The following is a 16,197-nucleotide window of genomic DNA, read 5'->3' as shown; positions in this document are numbered from 1 at the left end:
TAGTGTTAGATTTGTAAGGATTTTTTAGTAAAGTATGTCGCCTACACACAACGCCACACATAAATATTAGTATGTATAAACCAAGTATGATATATGGTGTTTAATTTTGCATCGCGGTTTTGAGATGAGCAGTTGAGGACCTCACATTCGTAGCCACAAATAAAACAAAAGGACACAAATAAGCATTGAAAAGCAAAAGGCATAGTATTGCTATTGCATTGCTTGCGTTACTTAGAATTTAAAATGGTTAATTAAATTTGTAGTTTTTTAATTTTTATACATTATAACTTTTAGTTTTAATTTTTTTTGTAACTCTTAATTCTTCATTAATTTTATATCAGGAAATTTAGCTTTTTTTAAATAGTTTTGATCTATTTTTAATTCTTCATTTATTTTATATTTGAGATTAATTTTAAATAATAAAAAAATGAAAAACTAAAAGTAGACAAAAACTTTAAAAATGATTAAAAATGTTGAAAGACACGAGTGGTAGTATGGTATCATATTAATATGAGAGAGTTGTAGAATATAAAAGTCATGTATGTAGTATTTGATCATCATCATCTCAAACTCATTATTAAGTCAAGGGAAGAATAACGCAATACAACACAACGCACTCACTCTACCTCTGATCCCAGACAGAAGAGGGTGGAGTTTTTGTCATACTCCCTCAATTTTTAGCAAGTCAAAACATCAGAAGAATCATTTTCTTTTTTTAATTTTTGAAATTAACGTTCAGGCGAAGATGAAGGGTAAGACTTGCGAGCTTTGTGATCAACAAGCTTCTCTCTATTGTCCCTCCGATTCCGCATTTCTCTGCTCCGACTGCGACGCCGCCGTGCACGCCGCCAACTTTCTCGTAGCTCGTCACCTCCGCCGCCTCCTCTGCTCCAAATGCAACCGTTTCGCCGGATTTCACATCTCCTCCGGCGCTATATCCCGCCACCTCTCGTCCACCTGCAGCTCTTGCTCCCCGGAGAATCCTTCCGCTGACTACTCCGATTCTCTCCCTTCCTCTTCTACCTGCGTCTCCAGTTCCGAGTCTTGCTCCACGAAGCAGATTAAGGTGGAGAAGAAGAGGAGTTGGTCGGGTTCCTCCGTGACCGACGACGCATCTCCGGCGGCGAAGAAGCGGCAGAGGAGTGGAGGATCGGAGGAGGTGTTTGAGAAATGGAGCAGAGAGATAGGGTTAGGGTTAGGGTTAGGGGTAAACGGAAATCGCGTGGCGTCGAACGCTCTGAGTGTGTGCCTGGGAAAGTGGAGGTGGCTTCCGTTCAGGGTGGCTGCTGCGACGTCGTTTTGGTTGGGGCTGAGATTTTGTGGGGACAGAGGGCTGGCCTCGTGTCAGAATCTGGCGAGGTTGGAGGCAATATCCGGAGTGCCAGTTAAGCTGATTCTGGCCGCACATGGCGACCTGGCACGTGTCTTCACGCACCGCCGCGAATTGCAGGAAGGATGGGGCGAGTCCTAGCTAGCTCCAATGTGTAATCGTCTCATTAGCCAAACCAAATGCCTGGATTTCAAATTTTACTTTTGTTTCCTTTGCTTTTCGCTTCTACCAATCCTTGTTCATTAATGTGTTTACCAATTGGATCAACAAATTCGAATATACATGAAAAGGCCAGCCAGCCATGCAACTCATTCTGCCATCAAGATATTTAAATAATACAAATAAATCTCTTCATATTTAATTAAAATTATTATGATTTTATAAAAAAATTAATAAAGTTCTTTGATATTTAATTAATTTTTTTTATAGTATTCCAAAACATATAAATTTTGGTGGAAGATAAATTTTAATGAATTTCACGAGACCTTTTATGAAAAAATACATATTAAACAATCTCATTCAAATCCTTGAAATTTTCATGGGACTTTCTTTTATCGTAAATTGATATGGTTTTTTTTTCTTCTTATTGTACATAATTTCCTATCTCTTTATTGAAAACGATAGATGTTCATAATTTTTATTTTATTTTTTTGACCAATAATCAACATATCTTAGAACATATGATATGAGAAATATTTACATACTTATATATATATATATATATATATATATATATATATATATATAAATAAATAAATGTGAATATATAAATAAGATTTGAAAACAATTATTAAACATATTTTTTGTTTGGTGGGATAGTTATTATGAGAATAATTACAAATATTTATACCACTGACAAACATATGATATATAACTATTATATAATTAACATGATTAATGATTGAAGGAGAATAAATCTACTGTATTTTAAAATATGTTAGAAAAAATTGATTTGTTATATGACATGTTTATGATTTTATTTTATATAAGATAATTTTATTTAAAGTATTAGGTAGGTAAAATTTATAGATTTTTATCAATAACTTTGATTTTTTTTTTAAAATTCATGAAATCTTTTAAAATTTTAAAAATTCATGATGTTATTTCAAATCTTATCAATTTATATTTTGTAAATCCATTAAAATTTAAGCTACAAAATCCTAACCATAAATTCTTTTTTGAAAAAATCTGAAAAAATCATTATATTGTTACAAAATTTTTATGATAACGAGTTTTACAATTTTAATTTTAGCTGTAATTCCCGTACAGTAGTAAACATAGCTAACAATAAAGGTTATGTTTTATTAATGTGTGGAAAGTTCTTTTGTGGATATAATTAATTCCAATAAACCAAATAAAGAAAAAATAATTATTAATTTGAGGGTGAAATTATTTTTTTGGCTCTTGGAAGTTTTAATTCAAACGTGCACAAACTCACCAAAATATGTGGCCTAAGAAAAATGAACCACAAAATGCGCGACACGAGGTCATGATGTTGCATCTAATCTAAATGTGCTATTCATCAATCATCACTGTGTTGTCTACCCGATTTTTGTTTCATCAGGCTTAAACAAAATTATTCCTTACAAATCATTCATGTTGCTGATGCCTGCACGTCTCTAGTCTCTGGCTAGTAAATAAAAAAGTGGCATTAATGGGTAGGTGCCACTTATTATCGAAAAACCAATATTTGAATTCTGCGAACAAATTTGATCTTTGGTTTTGTTGAGATTATTATTCATTTGGTTCTGAACAGGCACCAACCATAATTGATGTAGTATCACATAGATAGTTAGATACTAACTGGGAGTACCAAATTTTAAAGCCACACGTCTGGTACGTTACTGCTTTTGGTCCCAACTTGGAATTGGAACCCACAAATTCTGCCAAGTAATAATGCACGTCAACAACCTGTGTGAAAAAAAAAAAAACAAGCGGTTAAATAAAGAGGTTGAGCTACCACAAAAAGGATGGATGGTGTTCTTTTTCACTCATAATCAAGTATAGATACTATAATAGAGATAGATGTGAGGTCTAAATGTGCTTCTCAAAAGTGTCACATGAGATGGGTCAGGGTCTATGAATAGCAAAGCACTTCCATTGTGGTTGCTGTTTAAAGTTATTGCAAGAATCCTACGAAGAGAAAGAAAGACAGAGAGCGTGATACTTGGGTTTTTGCGTTTTTAGATTCTTTCTGTCCCCAATGGGATTTCATTATGTTTAAACCACATGTTTCATTTACTTTTAATTTTTAAAAAATCATAACATTACTTTTGTTCTCATGGCTCATTCTTAACCATAATTTGATATCCTTCAAATATTCATTAACTAATGGCTATAATCTTTCCGTGTTATTTAAAGCAGTTTTTAGTGGCTCAATTCTTAATCGAGGAGTGGTTTTTAAGAAACTTGAAATATCCTACTATTCTGTAAGTAGTAACAAGGTCCCTTAGTTGTCCAAAATCATTACAAGAGTCAAGAGATATAATGTTAAAATATACAAGACTAACTTTAACTTAAACGCATCCATAATTACTTTATTGTAATTTCCATTAAACCAATCAATCTTTGAAATGGTGTACATCAAGCACGTCTTTACTTTTTTTTTGTTTTTGGCTTGAAAGGTCAAAATGTCGAACATAATATCTTTAAGAAAAATATAAAAAAGTTGCATGTGATATCATATATGATGTGATGTTTTAAAACTATTACCAAGGCACTTAATCATTTTCCATGCAAGTGAATACATTCATAAGCTTATTAACAATAAAATTCACAGTCATTTTTTAAGGAAGAATTAGGCCTTAAATTACAAGTAATGTCATTAAGTATAACTACTACTTAAATTATTTAATTTTATAAATATTTTAAAAATAAAATTTAAATTTGATATCATTAATTACAATTAATTAAATTATTTTTTATTGATATTGATAAATTAGTTATTTTTATAAAAAAATATTAATCTTTTAGAGAGATAATTCATTTATGGGTGGGGAATTAAATGGACAATAAATGGGGTTAGGATGGGGGGTTGAAGAGGAGGCAGATTAGATTCCCTAAAGTAGGCAACTAGGCATAACTGAAAAAGAAGAAAAATTCTAAATCGTACAAGTTTTAAGTTTCAATTTCTGCTTTATTTTGAGCATGACGTGGACTGATTGAGATTATATGTTGAATTTTGTTAGTTAATTAAACAATTAAGGATATGTGGATATTTTAGCATATTTTTTTTCCTAATCATATCACCTATTATACTTACATTTATCTTTCTTTTACCTCTTTCCCTCTCTTAATATTAAGTTAAGTAGAGTTTGGTGTCCATGCAATTTTTTCCTATTTAAATAGAATAGAAAGATAGTTTGTGATTTATACAATTCACATACTACTCTAGGAGCTTGATTGCTTCAACTGTAAGTATGAAGAGATAAACTACAAATGACCCAGCTTAAATGTTACCTTTAGTAGTAAGTTTTTAGCCAAACCAATCCCAAACTTTTTCATGGGAAAAAGTACCAAAAGGAACAAAATTACATTTGAACAAAAAGGATTGTGCTGTGAGTGTAGAGAAATCGAAACAAACTCAGCTTTGAGCAAACACAATCTCGAATCTTCTGTTCCAAACTCCCAAGGCCTAAATAATATCAATGAGCAATTTCATAAAGCCAGTTGGATTCAGTTAGCATGGATAAAAAAGGATCTATTTTCAAATGAAGTGGTTTTAGCCACATCCTATTCTGTCACCACCTTTCAAAGGATTTGCACTGGCTAGTTCTGAATTTCCTCGAGTTCACAATTTCTGCTTGTAGAGTTTTAAGCTTGATGCCAAATGGCCCAGGCTTTACAGCATCAACATTGCTAGATTGTGAGCAGAACTCTTCCTCAGCTTCTGAAGCCTTTGTAGTCTTATTTATTTCTGAGTTTGAACACCACTCTCCTTGGACCAACCCATTAGATGATCGGTTAAGAATCAAATCATCAATTTTCTCCAGAACCACATCACCTTCGCCAAATGGGCGCGCAAATGCGGCTCCAGTTTCCAGCATTGTATCATAGTGTGACATATCAAGCAATTGGGATTCAGATGGATCAGTGTCCCAGAGGATAAGCCACATTGCTGAAGAACATTAGTAGTTTTCTTGGTAAATTGTCCCATCCTCTAACACATTACTCCATAAAGGATCTTGTAAGAATCATCCAGGGTGAACCTAATAAATGAAAGACAAGAGAAACTAATAACTAAAAATGGTGAATTTTATTCTTAAAATTCAATGATCAATTTTGTTTTACTAGGAAACCAAGGCATGAAGTTTGAAATTAAACTGACCTCGAAATAGCTTAAAAGCATCTGGGGTATCTCGGGACTCCACAGCAAAGAAAAGTGGACTATTCTTTTCGTAGTGTAAACCTTGGTCTACCACAATTTGATTAATGTCTCGTTGCCTGCATCAGGTCATGCACCATTTTATAAACCTCTTTAGACGAATACTGGAGACATTTGAAAAGGCTTGTTCCTTTATTGTATGCTACCAACACGAAGGGTTGGACACATTTTCATTAAGATCATAATGTACGCTTCTTTGGATGATTAACAGTAATAGTATTCTTTATTCGTCCTCCCCAACAAGTGAAAAGATGATGACTGAATTTGGAAAGAAAGAAACCCTGATATCATATATCTCTTTGACAGCCACAATTATTAGTTGGGATTAGATGATTTCTCTGTTGCAGATAGGTAATATAGGGCTCTCCACTCAAACATGACAAATAAAGGTAACTAGTTTATTATTTTAGCAGCTATAGTTATCACTATGATTATTTAATTAAAACTTTATAATATGCATATAGATAAGGAAATAAGCCAGACCTTAATTTGCGGATTACTTGTTGCGAACTGTCTTGTTAGTGTAATGAATAAAGTTGGCATATCTTGGCAAGAATGTGAAAGCATGAAGGATATCTGCACAGAAATAAATAAAAACACGGTTGAATTGTTATCCCATTGAAGGCACATTGATATAGAACTCAGGCTCTAAAATTAGTGATTTAGGCGTTGGTTATCACAATTTCTGAAACACTAATATGTAGGTTTCGAGAAGAAGATCATGAGCAGTTGCATATGTTAAGCCATTGTAGCATCCTTGATATAGTTCAAATTTTCTAGATCTCAACATAACTACACAAACTTGGAAGAGGGCAATTCTAATATTTCTAGCAATCGGCTATTTTTACTTGGTTGGAGTTATTGAATTCAGAGTCATCTAATATATCAAATTGACCTCAATTTGGAACTCAAGTCATGATGCGTACCATTAATAGAAAGAAAACTTCAGAACGCAAGTTTATAGCACATAAAACATTTACATCAAAGACACTTACCATCCTGAGTCATGAGAGGATAATCTGAAGCAGTTAAGGTGATGAACCATTCCCAATCTGGGTTGAGTTTAAGAAGCAAAGCAGCAGCATGCAGAGGAGCAGAAAGAGCAGAAGATCCCATCCTATTGATGGCATAACTTTTCCCAATGACATTCACATTTCCATATTCCTCAAACACCTTAATGGATTTAACGGAGATAGCTAAATCCATCCTTTCAGACTCAGAGGAACGATCATCAAGCTGAAGTAGGTACTGATTTCTTGGATGGTATAAAGCCTTCAGCAGCCTCAACATCTTCTTACTCTTTGCCAAGTATCCAATATGCAAGCACAGGAGGGTACCCTTTTCCTTTTGATATAACATGCTTAGGATTGAGGTGCCGTAACTTAGACATTGTAACGTAAGAAACATTTGGAGTATTCAATCTTGAAACTGTTCCATACAACACCAAACATACAGCTAAAATCAGAAGGCATAGACGATAATCCAATCCCCTACATGGAAATTTGTATGTTCTCATTGAAGTGGATGTAAGAGAGGTTCTTGAAAGATTAAAATTCAGATCAACTTGGTTGCCATGAAGAAGTTCATCTCATATGAAAGAAGTTTCAGCAACAAAATTTGCCTTTGATCTGACTTCGATCTGGGGGACGCATAGATGAAGTCTTCAAATACTAATGAATCCCAACAAATATAAAGATGGCAGATACTAAGGCACATTTGAGAAAAAAAAATCTATAATGATAATATGAGGATCAATAATTCAACTTAAAGGCGATAGGAGTAAGGTAAAAAACCAGTGTAGAAGGTGTGAATGTGATCAAGAATGGAAAAAAGGTGAAGGATGTTGAAACCTGTACCTAACGTTTGAAAACTTGAAATGGAAGGCAACAAAAAGAAGGGTTGCAAGTTTGAAAGCTTTATTATGACCCTTTCTGAAAACAAGAAACATTTGTTCGTTGGAGATGAAAAAATTAGTGAAAATGGTATGTGATGAGAGGGAGTTTACATGTACAATTTTTCCACTAATAAAATGTTAGTCGATCACTCCATCTCATTCAAAGGTAAATGGCTATTTTTTTTTTGGCTGTTATCAATTTATCTATGCCGTTCTTTCGTTATTGTTCTTTGGTTTCACTGAATTAATGCTACTTGTTCGAGCATCATGTTAACCTTCCACAAAAGATTCAAGAAGAAAATGGTGAACTCTACGCTTTGATTGATTCTTAACATTTTATTTGATTTGAAATTATTTCAGACTCAATGCAAGTCCGTGCATTGCAGGGATGGCATGGAAATCACATATAGACAAAATCATATCAACATGACGTTCTTTAATTTGTTGCAATTAAATGATACCACTGTACATGGCCACCAAAACTTTAAGGAATTGGGGTTGTATTTAATTGGAGTTTTAAAGGATTTTAAAAGTTTTTTTTTTATATAAAAAATTTATTCAATCGGAATTTTTAAAAGATAAAAAGAATCTTTAATATTTAATCAAGATTATCAAAAAAAAATTAGAGGACAACGAAATCCAATAATATTCAATTGAATTTTTTTTAGCTTAAAAAAGTCATTTAATATTTAAAATCATATAAATTTTGATAAATTATTCTTTATAATGAATTTTATATGATTTTTTAGTTGTGAATATAAATACAATATCAACTCCTGAGACTTTTGTATTTATCTTGATCCAGACTTTTCTTTTTACTCAATACACGTGAAATTTTTCCTCTCTTCTTTGAAGGTGGTAACGTTGGGAAGAAAAGGCAAGAAACGCAGAAACCTACACAAAGCCTGATTATGTCACCCTTTTACTTTCCATACGATTCCAAAATATAGGTCTCCAACTTTCAGGACCGTATTTCTATTTGATTTGCAAATGCCATATCTCTTTTGTTTTTGTGATAATGCAATAAGAATTGACTGCACTCACTGTTTTCACTCCAGTTAAATGCTTGCTTTCTGTTTGCCATAATTCCTAATACAACGTGTAGTTCCACCTTTTCAGCCTTAACCTTTGCTTGTGTATTGGTTTGTGTGATTATCACGAATATATATATATATATATATATATATATATATATATATATATATATATATATATATATATATATTATCATCATCATCTAAATCTTATTATTTATTAGTTATCTTTGTTATTATTCGAGTAACTTTGAATGGTTTTTTTTTATCGGTGAAAATTTTAAGTGTTTTTTAAAAATTAAAATCCTTTAAAATCTTATAAATCCATAAAATTTTCTCAATTTAATGATTCTTATATTATAAATTATTAAAATTCAAACTATAAAATTTTAGATTGTAAAAGTCCTCTAAAAAATCTTATAAGTTGTTATATTCTTATAAAACCTTTTAAATTTCATGATTTTTTTCTTAGTATGTAAATATGATTAGTTAAAACAAAAAAGTTGATAAAGAAAAAGGTTAAAACGAAAAAGTAAATGATAAATAAAAAAAACAGAAAAGTTTATTTCTATTACAAGATAATACGTTTATCTTTTTCCTAATATTTTTCCCTTATAAATCTTTCATGAGAATAATTAGTCCCTACCACTAATCTATTGTTGATAACCAATATTGGATTAAATTTCTAATCTCATAAAAAAGGTTAAATATTTCCTAAAAAGACTAAATCGTAATAAATATATTTCATACCAATATTGATTATAATTAAATAAAATATAATATTATTTAAGTAACTACTATTTAAATGATTTTTATTTATTATATTATTAGTTTTCGATGATAAGAATATTTCAGCAATATCAGTTTAACTATACATACTTAATCAATAAAATATTTCAACAAATACTGTATATATTATCCTATACTTTTGACTTTCTATCTTTAATTTTTTAATTATTTAAAAATTATAAAATAGAAAAATATCGAGTGATTTGTTACAAATTCAAAAAAAAAAAAAACAGTTTTATGGTTTTTTTAATAAAGAAATCTGATCTGGATCTTAAAATTAAGAAATAAACGAAGTTTAGGGATCCATTGGGGAGTGAGAGTTGGCAAAGCAAAAGCCATCGCAATCTCATTCTTCATTCTTCAGCCCACAGAGAGAGTCATCAATCTAAACAAAATTGGGTTCCAAAGGAACAGACGGACAATCAAAGGAATAGGATTTGCAACGATGCATGTACTCTAGTACAGAAATTGTATATATATATTGTTGTCAGTGTCACCAACACCAAACTCTCTCTCTCTCTCTCTACGCTAATTAAGGTTCATTGGGCATTGGCGGATTCTATTTCCTTTTCTCAAAACCCAATTTGCTTCTTCTTCATGGAAGCACTCTCCTTCATCATCCCCAAAGACTCTTGTTCTCTTCTCCTTCGCACTCCTTCTTCATATTCCTCTTCGTCTGTCAGAACTCCGCCGCCGCCACTTGCTTTCTTCAAAACCACCCAACACTCTCACTCGCCTCACCTTCTCCGTCTTCGCGTTTTTGCCCTCCCTAACCCCGACGCCGATGAACCCACCAACGACTTCGCTTTAGCGTCTCATCCTCAGGTAACTATTTTCTTTCTCCTTCTACAACCCTATCCACTATTCTATTCTGCTTGCCCATTTTAATCAACTTGTTCCAAAACGAGATCATTATTCAGTTTTTGTTCTTATCTTATGCATCATAATCAACATATTCTGAAGGAAAATTTAAGCCATTCTGAGACTGAGAGTTCCGAAGATGATCAAGATGCTCCACCACAAATGGACATGTCGTGGTCAACGATCACAGCCCCAGCTGGAAGTGGATCCGGTGGTGGCACCAGGGCTGGACTTTTCAGAACACCCATTTCTGGTGGCGTGCAGAGTGCCACCTCAGCTCACGGTTTACCTAGACCGGCTTTAGCAGTACGGAATTTGATGGAGCAGGTAAGCTGCTGGTCTTTGTTTATGGCAAAACTTTGAATTACTTGTTGTATTTTCAACTGTAGAACAGAATCTAGTGCAATTGACTTCTCGGATTCCCTTTATTAATTTTCGGTTGCCTTTTCCTTCTACTATTCAAGGCAAGATTTGCTCATTTGTGCACTGTAATGTCTCGTATGCACCACCGACGAGAAGGATATCCATTTGGTTCTCTGGTTGATTTTGCACCAGACTCAACGGGTCGTAAGTCAACAATTCTTCATTTGTTTGATTAGTTTCTTCCATTCAGTCATGAATATTTGATTTACTTATGGATTTTAATGCCTAGTTGTTTATCCATGGTTCAAATAGAAGATTAAGTTAGGGGTTCTGCCCCAAGGTCCATATATGTAACAATCATGATAGTAAGCATTTCATGGACTCGGCTAAGTTGATGGGGTAGAGATAATTAAATTGTTGTAAATTGGGCATGCATTACAGATGATTTCAATCTAGTTTTGATCCTTGCTGAGAAAAGAGTGAGAATATGGTAGGAACTGAAAATTAGGATATAAAATAGGAAGACCAAGCACCTTACAAACAGAAGTAGCCCTCTGTTAATACTAAAATATGGAAGAAAACAGGAAGATAACTATGGAGATTGTGCAGCAGAACAGAATACTTCATCAGTTTAGCCCACCCGAGCCTTTCAACCTCACTCAATTCTTACTTTTACACTTTTCCTTCCCCCTCTTTACCCTCATGCCCACAGTTCAGGTACCACCACTCAACATGTGACAGCTATCTGTGTTGTTACAGCCTTTCCACAGTTCAGGTAAAATTTTAAATTAGCTTAAAATGACTGTATTATTTGTCTTGCAAGATAATGAAAAGCTAGCAATTCATACATGAGTAACATCCTTTATATGTTGCCAGTGGACCTTATTTGGCTAAACAAGTATTTAAGGTTGGATTAAAAATTAAAAAAATCAAAACAACCAGTTCATACCCTCAGTTTTCTGAACCAGCTGGTCTATTGTTTTTAATCTGTGCTTCTATTGGACTCTTCCCTGCAGTGGGCATTCTTCCATTTTCTCCAATTCCCCTCCTGCTTCTCCTTTCTTACATATGCAGCTCATCACTTCCATTTAGCCCATCTTTCTTTTGGTAGCATAAACATGTGCTATGAGTTTGTGGGTACTGGGGAATGAGAATGAGATTCATGTTCCTGCTTAGTTGGAATATGAACATGAATTACAGAACATTCCAATCTAATTGATAATTGTTGATACTACATCAACATAAAAAAAATAAAGAATACATAAAAGATTCACAGTCCACCTCAAGATTTGTGTTATAAAGTGCTCCTTGATTGTCTGTCTCATGATGAACAGTGTTAATTGTGGAACACTTTTGGTTTGCTTGTCTGTTTGTAGTGTTTATCTATAAATCATGCCTTATATTCTTCATTTGTAGATCCAATATTTTCATTTTCTCCTCTTGCAATTCACACAAGGAATTTGTTGGCTGACCCAAGATGCACACTGGTTGTCCAGGTTTGCAATTTGACATTTCTCATCTAAGCTTTTAGATTTCTGATTCTTGTTTTTCTCCATCTTAGGTTTTATTGACAGTTATATTTACTAGATACCTGGATGGAGTGGCTTGTCCAATGCAAGGGTAACTCTTTTTGGGGATGTCTATCCACTTCCAGAAGATCAACAGGTTGTTTTGCTGATTAATTTGTTTTTGTGGATCAGCAAATGTGCACTTGTTTGTACCTTTAATTGTTCATATAGGGATACTTCTGAATTAGAGGTTTATTTGTGCATGGCATGATATCTATTTGACTATTTGTACTAACAGGAATGGGCTCATAAGCAGTATATTGCAAAACATCAACAGGGTCCTTCTCAACAGTGGGGCAACTTCTACTATTTTAGGATGCAGAATATAAGGTTGGCTCCTTTCCAGCTATTTATATGTAGTCAAGATTGAAGACTACCTAAAATCACATGATCACTTAGAGTCATGTGACTTGTTAAAAAATCACATGACTTGAGTTTCAACATTGATCATTCATTATAAGATTTAATAGTTTAATATTTGTTCCTTTCATTTTCACATAGAAATGACCCTCTCCTTTGATATATTGCATACACTCTTGAACACACACAAACAGACGCTGCCAAGTTGATTGTAATGAACAAATAATCTTTTGAGCAAACTCTATTGCACATTTTTGGGGCATTTTACCTGGGCCCAGTTTATATAGGTCAATATTAGTCGAAGCACCCAATATCCTAGACTTTGGCAAGACAAATAGTTTTCCTTTTTTGTTGTTGAATTACGAAACAATCATATTTTGGGTATTTGGTAAAGCATCAAGAACATGGCCATGTCTTTTTGTATCCTTTTGAATTTTCCATAAAAAATTCCTTGACAAAAATGTAGTGCTTGTGAACAATAGAATCCATGAAGAATTGGGAAATTAAAATTCATCATATTGTTTGGTTCTATCATTATCAATCTGCATAGCTAATTTAATCAGTTCATTATTGGCAGTGACATATATTTCATTGGAGGCTTTGGTACTGTTGCTTGGGTGGATGTAAAGGAATATGAAACCCTTCAACCTGATAAGATTGCAGTTGATGGTGGTGAACAGTATTTAAAGGTGAATTTTCTGATTTCTTACTCTGGGAGTTAAAGGAAATAATATCTTACTTGCGCGGGCAAAAGTAAACAACATTATTTTAAAAACAATTTTATATGCTCGTAAACTCTCTTCTCCCACTTTGAAGAAGAAATTTATGGGATTGGTTTGGATGGGGCATCCTAATTTTTTTGGCCTAGAAGTTGAAGACGGATGTATAACATGTGGCACATTCAAGGTCTTAATTGGGGTTGTTGGTTTTGTGGGGTTCCTAGAGTTATATATCACGTAATTGCTTTGTTTTTATGTTTGAAACAATAGGAACTCAATGCTATCTTCTCAAAACCCCTAAAGAAACTTCTATCTAGTGAGACTGAGGTAGATGACGCTGCACTCATATCTATAGACAGCAAAGGAACTGATATTAGGGTCCGTCAAGGTGCTCAGGTATGCATTTTTGACAATAGTTAGATTTGGCTTTCTAATACTAATATTTGTAGCTGCTGTCTGTATGATTTAATGTCTTGTATGCAGTTCAACATTCAGAGGATATCATTTGATGAAGGGCAGAGTGTAGAAACATTGGAAGAAGCTAAAGCTGCTCTTCGGAAATTAATACACAAAGGAAAAGTGTACAATTTGCAGAAATAAGATGCTGGATGGGATGTCCTCTTCTCCTTTTGGCTATAGAGTAGACAATATATGGAACCATGCGACTTTCTAATGGGACCTTTTTAGAATGGTTAATTTTATACTTTTTTGCCTGGTTGACATGCACCAGAAAGTGTATTATATTCATGCATTTGAAAGCATATTTTGGTAAGAGTGGGCTTTATTGTGGGCTATACCACCATAGTCAAACTAGAAATAATATATCAGAACTCATGAAATAATAGTATGATTTTTTCCCCTCTAAATTCTTCGTTTGAATTCCCCTTCCATGCGTGGACTGTAAAATGCTTGCCAAGTTTTATTTAAGTTTGCGTGCTATATTAACTGATAGTAAACCATCATCATAGGTTTGTAAATGAAACACCTGTAATTTCTTAAAGGCTAAATAGTTACTTTTGTTTCTGAATGTATAATTTCCTGACAAATGCGTTTTTGAAGGATGAAAATACAAAATTTAATCTCGTAAAATGTAAAATGTGCAACAAATATAACCGATCATTAAATTCTGTTCGTTACTGTTAATAAATATAGAGGGACAAATTTTTCAATTGGACATCTCTAATTATTAGCATAGAGACATATTTATCAACATAGGGGTATTGTCATAAGATGTCAATGTGTCATCGAAAGTGTAAAAAGTATGACAAATATATCTAAACGTTAATAATAGATTATGATTTTTTCTCTCTAAATTCTTTGTTTGAATTTCCCTTCCATGCGTGGACTGTAAAATGCTTGCCAAGTTTTATTTAAGTTTGCGTGCTATATTAGCTGATAGTAAACAATCATCATAGGTTTGTAAATGAAACACTCCGCTAATTTCTTAAATGTTACAAACATTTTTTTTAAAAGGTTAGAGTTAGACAAGTAGCTCAAGTTTGGAATTTTTTTATGTTTTTTTTTTCTTCAAAATATCTTTTGAAAATTATTTCTTTTTGGTTTTCAGAAAAATAAATTCGAACATGATAAATGCACATGACACATTCTTGATTTCGGATTAAAATTATCTGCTTATATTGTGTCACAATTTTTATTTTAGTTAAAGAGTAATATTTTCGCCCCTTGGTTTTTCTGATTGTAATGATTTTGTTCTCTTATTTCACAGTAGAGTTCTTCCGGGTAGAGTCCAGGAGCTGTCTGTTTCTTGATCCGAATTCACTGTGTTCACTATTTACGCAGTTAACCTTCGTTTCTTACATTTGGTGCTGCATGAGAGTAACACAAATTAACGTTGGTTTTAGTACAGTAAAATTTGTCATGGTTGAATAAATGAGAAAACAGAGGAATTATCGTAATAAAAATTAACTTTTTTTTGTACATCTTTCTTAAAACAGTTACTGTTATCTACAATTCATTTTTTAATAAAAAAATATAATTTAGGATTGAAGAAAATCATATATATTTTTTCTTTTCATTTATTTATTTCATATTTCTTTTATACTAAATATAACTCTTAAAGTTTACTCCTTTTTTAGTCACTTTCTTTTTGTTCATATCCTTTTCTTCAATCTACTATCTTTCCCGTTTCTTTTTCAAACCAAATAGAGTATTTAAAAGAAGGAATATACATTATGTGTAACATAGATGGGAAGCACAGTTCCGTTAACTGAACAATGTAGAAGTTAGTTATGCATTCAGATGTAGAGTGAAGACAAAGAAAGTGGACACGTATAGTTGACTGAACGAACCACACTCTGTACAATTATGTTGAAGCAAAAGCCTCCTAATCCTATGTAGCAGTAATAATATGCACGAAGATCTTGTTGTGCCTGTGTCCTGGATCATTACCATTATATTTTAATTTATTATGCACGAAGATCCTTCTGACTCATTCTTTCGTTTTGGTTGTCTTGTCCAGATAGATAACAAACATGAGATGGCATATGATAGCCAAAACATACAGAAACAAAAAGCAAGGCTCATAATTTCACATACACGACAAACCAAATGGGCACCCCACTCACCATCAATCTCTTTCCACATCACCATTTTTACCATTCCCTTCAACTTCAACCCATCACACAAACAACAAAACACATTCATTTATTTATCGTAAATAGTTAAATTTCTTTGTAAAGTATGATGTGATAATAAATTGATTAGATGAAAATTACAAACTTAATTATTATGTGGGTAAAAAGTATGAAAAATTATTATTAAGTTATAATGTTTAAGGATGAATTTAATAATAAGTTATATTTTGAAGAATCAATTTGACATTAAATTATAAAATTTAAAAATTAATTTGTTATTAAATGGAGTAATTTATCATAT

General features: G+C 32.8%; 2 protein-coding genes and 1 pseudogene across 2 annotated transcripts; 2 read left to right on the top strand and 1 right to left on the bottom strand.

Annotated features, from left to right (window-relative positions):
• The first annotated feature begins 490 nt into the window (after window positions 1–490).
• LOC102667703 (B-box zinc finger protein 32) lies at window positions 491–1,692 on the top strand. The gene has a single exon (XM_006585596.4). The coding sequence runs from the start codon at window positions 746–748 to the stop codon at window positions 1,469–1,471; it is 726 nt and encodes a 241-aa protein (XP_006585659.1). The 5' UTR covers window positions 491–745; the 3' UTR covers window positions 1,472–1,692.
• A 3,077-nt stretch (window positions 1,693–4,769) lies between these two features.
• On the bottom strand, window positions 4,770–7,920 carry LOC100776074 (beta-glucuronosyltransferase GlcAT14A-like; annotated as a pseudogene).
• Window positions 7,921–9,719: 1,799 nt separating this feature from the next.
• Window positions 9,720–14,168, top strand: LOC100775527 (uncharacterized; the record flags this gene model as incomplete). The annotated part of the gene is made up of 9 exons (XM_014778430.1): window positions 9,720–10,256; window positions 10,395–10,619; window positions 10,757–10,859; window positions 12,072–12,151; window positions 12,243–12,320; window positions 12,462–12,553; window positions 13,161–13,272; window positions 13,573–13,698; window positions 13,786–14,168. Coding segments are annotated over 9 exons (1,470 nt in total), but the record flags the coding sequence as incomplete, so codon positions are not given.
• Window positions 14,169–16,197: the final 2,029 nt, after the last annotated feature.

The sequence above is a fragment of the Glycine max genome, chromosome 8 (genome assembly GCF_000004515.6).
Source record: "Glycine max cultivar Williams 82 chromosome 8, Glycine_max_v4.0, whole genome shotgun sequence".
Taxonomy (NCBI): domain Eukaryota; kingdom Viridiplantae; phylum Streptophyta; class Magnoliopsida; order Fabales; family Fabaceae; genus Glycine; species Glycine max.
Note: the sequence above shows the minus strand (reverse complement) of the source record. Positions and strands in the feature narration are given on the sequence as shown.